Source organism: Corvus brachyrhynchos, unplaced genomic scaffold (assembly GCF_000691975.1).
Source record: "Corvus brachyrhynchos isolate BGI_N302 unplaced genomic scaffold, ASM69197v1 scaffold236, whole genome shotgun sequence".
In the NCBI taxonomy this organism is placed as follows: Eukaryota; Metazoa; Chordata; class Aves; order Passeriformes; family Corvidae; genus Corvus; species Corvus brachyrhynchos.
The window spans coordinates 248,148-254,504 of NW_008238660.1; the positions used below are offsets into that span (position 1 = coordinate 248,148).

Here is a 6,357-nt window from a genome sequence, read left to right on the forward strand (position 1 = left end):
TCTTTCCCTCCCTATACTCCACTTTTTGTCTTCTCTCCTCCTCCTGTGCTCCATCCTGCACTTGTTTTTGCTTCTGTCTTTACCATTCTTTATTACGTTTAATATAGGACTGGACTTTATTCAAATTAAAACCATGTATTTTGGTGACAGTATTTCTACCAGCTCTCATTACGTTTAATATAGGACGGGACTTTATTCAAATTAAAATCATGTATTTTGGTGACAGTATTTCTACCAGCTCTGTTCTGGATCTGCCTGCTGTTGCTCGAAGCCACGTGCAGGTGTGCTGCCCAGGGACTTCCCAGATAGTGTGTCCTGTCCAAATGCAACTGCCCTTTGCAGAGGTCCCAGTTATGCTGCTTAGCTTAGTACTTAGACCAGAAATACAGATAATGTGCAGCACAACAGTGCTTCAAAAATAAAAAAAAATATTTCAGGAGATGGGGAAAACCGTCTGGAGCTGGTTTTGCATCAATTAGGGTTGAAAATAAAGACCGAGCAGATAATCTGCAGTATTACACAGACCAAGCACTCTGCAAAAGATGGCAAAGGTGACGGAGCCATGGCAGTATGGAATGGCACTTGGCACAAGCAGTGGTTCTGACACACTTTTTTACTCTGAGTCTGGTCAAAATAGAAAAGCTCACCAGTCAGCATGAACTGATAGGCGTTGTCAGAGATGGAGAAGATGTGTGGAGGGGCCTCCTGGCGCTTCTTGCCTCGGTAGGCCAACACCACCTCCGGGTTGTACACCGGCAGCCACTTGTAGGGGTTGACGGTGACGCAGAAGAGACCCGAGTAGGTCTGCAGGAAAAAAGTAGAGGTGGCACTGAAGTCCAGCTCCTGCAGCTGTATTTTCTCCTGTGCCAGAAGAAGGAACTTACATAGATCATCCAGGACCTGTAGCGGTCCTTGAGGTTGTAGAGGACGGCAGGTTCGTGCAGGTGGGTCAGCATGGCCACATCCTCAACTCTGTCAAACTTAGGTGGGTTCATGGCATACACATCATCAGGTTTGACAGCAACTGTCTATAATTCAGAAAGAAAGAGTGAACTTTGATTCAGCAACACTTGACAGTCCTGCCACAACCACAGAGAAGTAATAACATCTCTAAGGCTGCTCTAATTCATATTTTTCTTTCTTTTTAGCTGTGCTAAACAAGATATGGCAATTTCAAGGCAAACACTGCAGCCAGCCAGGAACTCTACAACACTGGTACATGGACAGGATGTAAATTTACTGGAATTGCTGTGACCACACAGACCTGAATTGTGCTGGACCAGATCTCTCACCACATTATCACTGCTTATGAACTTTAGGTCTCTGTTGCTCATGGCTGTAAGAGCCTGGGGCACATCTGCTGGCCAGCCAACCTCCCAACCTCCAGAGTTCCCATGACAGTGCCAGAGAGCCAGGACACAAACAGCACAAAACTCACCAACAGCAAATCCATCCTTAGGACAGACTTTTTCCACTCCTGCCTGTGGCCATTCCCAATTAAAGAAAGGCTCTGTCTCTACCAAACAGCACTGTCTGCTGGGCTCACACCGTGGGGAACCATCCTGTCACACAGCCAGAGCCCGTGGATATGTTGTCGGGGTGGCAGGTGTTCACAGCTGGCAGCAGCTTAACTCAGCCACTGCTTTCTAAAAGCCTTGTAGCACCTACTGCCAAGATGTTGGTCATGGTGGCTCTTTGAACTGCTGCAGTTATTCTTACAAAAGTTATCAGGACACAAGCTGCTAAGACATTTCAGCGATTTGGAAGATTAACACCTTGGAGGCTCCTCTGGGAAACTGCAGCCAGTGACACTGACAATTTCACATGCAAAGGTGACTTGCAAAGTATCTGTCTGCTCAGCTACCAGTAAAGGAAGGAATTTATGTATGGATATGACAGTGTTAGCTGAGAAACTGTTAAAAACTAAGTTAAGACTGGCAAGGCTACGATCCAACCTGGTTTAGAGCATTGCCTGATTTTTAAAGCCCAAACCAAGAATAATTGTCCAATGAATACTTTTATCCCACCATCCAGAGCTATACTTTCCTGTGGAGGCTCAGTCAGAGGACAGTGGGGAGGGCAGGGCAGATTTCTTGCCTGTGCTAGCCTTGTGCTTTCCATGTTCATCCCCAGCAGATGCCCTGGGTCCCTCAGCAGGGCTGGGAGAAGGGCCAGAAGGAATGCACTTACTCTGCCATCCTCTGTCTCAACAGTTATCTTCCCATCCTGTGCAGCCTTAATCTTCCCCTTGGTGTACTCCACCTCGGGGTCAGCCACAAAGCAGTAGGTCTTGGCATCAAAAGGCTGGTTCTGGGCTTCTATTCTCTCCTTCTCGGATTTGCGCAGGTACGGCGCGGCCTCGCCAAAAACCTCCATGCCAATGTCTCTGCTCATGGCTCTGAAAGACAGACCCTGCTGGGCTGGTCCCCTGTGTGGTGTTTAAGGCAGAGTGGAGCTGAACATTCACCAGCCCTCCCCAGTTGGCTGCTCCGAGCTCACCCCTCCCAGCTCGCAGGTGTGTGAGGCGAGGTGTTGAGGGAGATGTTTGCTTTTCCGAGCTGGAAGGTACAAAGGCAAAGTGAAGAAGAGCTACCACCCTTCATGGCCCCAAGGAAAGGAGATCTGTGTCCAAAGGAGGAGGAGGGCTCCCTCCAAAGGATCCATGTAGTCCTGAGAAAAAGTGAAGCCCTGAAGATTATTTTTCTTCCAGTTTTTAATTTCTTTTAATCCATTAACATGGAACCTGTCCTAGTCCTCTGGTGAGCAGCCACAGTGGGCAGGAACGGACACGTGCTGTGGCTTGTTGAAGGAGCTCATGCAGGGGCAAAAACAGGGACCTACCCACAGTGAGCACAGGAGAAAAGCCAGCTCATGCCAGCCTGTTTTCATGCTTCAAATCCTCACCTGAACAATCAGTCAACACAAAGCAGGAAGGAATCAGCTGACATCTCGGATCTCTGAAAGACAAACAGTCAAAGGTCACACTTCAACTAAGCTACAGCCTCTCCAGAGGCCCAACACCTCTCACTTACTGCAAGTAACTGTGCCCGTTGAGGGCCAGAGTTCACCAGAGACCACTCCTTCCCTGGCCAGGGAATGGCCCAGCGGGGAATCTACAGCAGAATTCCCACCACAGTGCTACAGCCTTGAGAGACTCCAAGCATGAGGAACAGGACCTGTGGTAGGAGCCCTCTGTCCCTCCGCAGGTCAGTCACAGCATGGCCCCGAGCATGGCCAGGACATCAGGAGCCACCAAGTGCTTTTTTCCTGACAGCTTTTATAGGCTCAGCTTAGTTCCCTTGGTTCAGCCCCTTCCCTATATTTGGAAGGAAGGGATCGACACTCCCGCCTGCTCACCAATTCTTGTTCATTTTTTGCCATATACAGTGTGTAAAGAAAGGACATGCTCTTTTCTCCCAATTTTGGTAACTCTGGGACCTATCTGTGTTTTGTAGGCTTTTCTTTGGTGGGAATTTCCTCTACTAGGAACATGCTCTCCTGCCAGCTACGACCACAGCCAGCACTTCACTCCACTCTCACCAACATGTCTAACAAATGATAGCACAGGAGGGACCTGCCTCACCACTCCTGCTCAAGGGTTGCCTAGGCAGAGCTGCACAGTGGTGAAGGAACCCAAACCAGCTCTGTATAGGGTGGAGAGCAAGGCCACGGGAAGGAAAAAAAGGATGAGGATTCATGTAGGATCAGTTATGGCAGTTCTTGTATATGCAATTTCTACCACTGCATGGGTCAGGGAGGACAGGATGAGAGGCCATGACTGAAACTCAGTGTGACAAACCATGGCAAAATAGAGACTAATCAGAAAGAACAGCACCCAAATCTGGCCAGCGGTGGACAGTTCATGAATGTCAAATCATGAATACACTACACAAGTTTAGCTTCAACCACAATTTCGGCTGCCCACGACGTTCACTGCCCTTGCTGCCAAAAGCCCCATCACACCATGCTGAGCAGGTTCTTAGATGTGTGACTGCAATTCCCACGTGAGAAGGATACTGGGAAAGTGGGCTTTGAACTGAGCTCTCCCAGTCCCAAACGCTGTTTGATTGGTACGGAGCAGCCAGGCAATGGCTGGCAGGGCAGCAGCTGGCAGGAACAGTGGGAGCCTTCATGCACAGGTGGAGTGAGCTCCCGGTGCAGGAGAGGAAGGGTCTCCTCCATCCCAAGCCATTCTGGCTGTTCTGGTCATCTGTCACTGTTCAGCAACCCCTGTTTGCTCTCTATACTGCATGGACCCTCACCCAAGGCTGCAGGACCTGCCTTCCCTCAGCAGAACAAAGCCAACAGGACTTGTGTGAAGCCAGAAGCCCCCTCCCTTCCCCCCAGACAGCTCCTGCCACCTCCCACAGCACCACTCTGAGCTGGAGCAGCCTGGGACACCTGCAGCTGCTGCTGCAGCACAGGGGATATCACCCTGTCTTTCGGACACAGTGGCTGACCCTGTTGGCCCAACGAGAGCTGACCCTGTGGGCTTGCAGCAGAGTTGCTGTCACTAGTGTTTTGAAAAACATGTTTCATGTTGCCCTTAATTTCATTTAAGGTCACTAAAAATGGACACCACAGCCACATATCTCATGAACCATGAATTCCTAGAATCCCCCTAAGCCCGGAGGATGAGGGGAAAGCTTATTTTAGCACGCATCCCTTGTGATCGGCCCTTTGAACTCGGCACAGTGGATGTACTGAGAGCAAAAAGCTGAGGCACACCAGACCAGTGAGCAGTTTGGGGCTTTGTCCTGACACCAAACTGCCACTATAATTCAGACAGGACACTTCCTACTCCCAGGCATGCTCAAGGCAAGAGGGCTGGACCTCACCCACACAATCACTGGGGTTGGAAAAGACCTCCAAGATAAAGTCCAAGCTGTGTCTCATCCCCACCTTGTCACCCAGCCCAGAGCACCGAGTCCCATGTTCAGGCCTTCCTTGGACACCTCCAGGGTCGGGGACTCCACCACCTCTCTGGGCAGTCTGTTCCAGTGTTTGACCACCCTCCCCAGTCAAGAACTTCCTCTTGATGTCCAACCTGAACAGCTTTAGACTGTTTTGTCTTATCTAGTCCCTGTTCCCTGGGAGCAGAGCCCCACCAGCTGCATCCTCATGTCAGGAGTTCTGGAGAGCCACAAGGTCCCACCTGAGCCTCCTTTTCTCCAGGCTGAGCCCCTTTCCCAGCTCCCCCAGCCACCAGTAGTGCTCCAGACCCTCCCCCAGCTCCGTCCCCTTCCCTGGACATGCTCCAGCTTCTCAATGTCCTTCTTGTCATGAGGGGCCCAGAACTGGACTGAGCATTCAAAGTACCTCAGCAGTGCCCAGAACAGGGGGATGGTCACCCTCCCGGTCCTGCTGGCCACACCATGGCTGGTACAGACCCAGCTGTCATTGCCTTCTTGGCCACACTGCTGGCAAAGTCCCCACACCCAGCTGTGGAAGCAGAACAAAGAGAACCCTCAGGCAGCAAGAGCCACTCTCCCGGTGTTTTCTTGCTGGTTCAGGTGCCCAGGTGGGAGCAGAGTGCAGGAAAACAAGTGGCACTGAGCAATGACCCACGGCAGCTGCAGATACATCTGTTGCTCTGTGCTGCCAACATCACTGCAGACACAGAGCTGTCCTGAGGTGAAGGTCACGAGGGTGCTGTCACCACGAGCCACATTGCCTTGCAAGGCTCTCTCATCCCATCCTGGTGCTGCCAGGGAGCTTTTATTGCTGCCCTTCATTCAGAAAAGGGCACACTCATAGCTCAATGTACCCCTGCAAATTAAAGGTGGATTTACTGGTTGGTGTCTATCTATTTTTGCACAAAGAACTTCGGGAGAACAAGGAGGTTTTGTAAGCTGCAGCTGAGTAAGTTCCCTGGCACGCTGAAGGAACCTGCTTTATTAAACTAGTAATACACAGCTTAAAACATGGAATGAGCTGGCTCTTGCACAGAGACAGGTGCAATCATTCCTGCCCAGGTCTCCCCAGCACAAATCTTCACACTCCCAGCAACATGTACAACTGATGCAGAGCTGCTAGAAGTCAGGGGCTAGACACTCCACCACCAGCACAGCTTCCTTTAAAAAACACCCGTTTCCACTTGAACCAAACTAAACTTTAAAATTCTCTTCTGGAGGCAAATAGCCAGCTTTTTGCCTTTCCTTTTAGGCCACCAAACCTAAGAGCAGTCCAGTAAAACTGAGCTGCTTGTCTTTTCATGTCTAAAGTAAGGATTGTGGCCATTCCCCCTGCAGCACAGACCAGCATACCTGCTTCACTGAGTATAGACTTGCTACCCCAAGGCTGGGGAGCTCCTGAGCAGCCCCAGCACACAGCCACAGCTCCTGGATGCTCCCGCTG

General features: G+C 50.6%; 1 protein-coding gene across 1 annotated transcript in view; it reads right to left on the reverse strand.

The window, feature by feature from the left end:
- The window catches only part of LOC103618005 (myosin-3-like), a 26,705-nt gene extending 20,354 nt beyond the window's left edge, over positions 1-6,351 (reverse strand). Inside the window, exons 1-4 of the mRNA XM_017737715.1 lie at positions 2,905-6,351; positions 2,191-2,398; positions 885-1,028; positions 608-804 (exon numbers count right to left, since the gene is read on the reverse strand). Of these exons, the coding sequence (XP_017593204.1) occupies positions 608-804; positions 885-1,028; positions 2,191-2,394 (545 nt within the window). The 5' untranslated portion in view covers positions 2,395-2,398; positions 2,905-6,351. The remainder of the gene's footprint in view (positions 1-607; positions 805-884; positions 1,029-2,190; positions 2,399-2,904) is intronic.
- Positions 6,352-6,357: the final 6 nt, after the last annotated feature.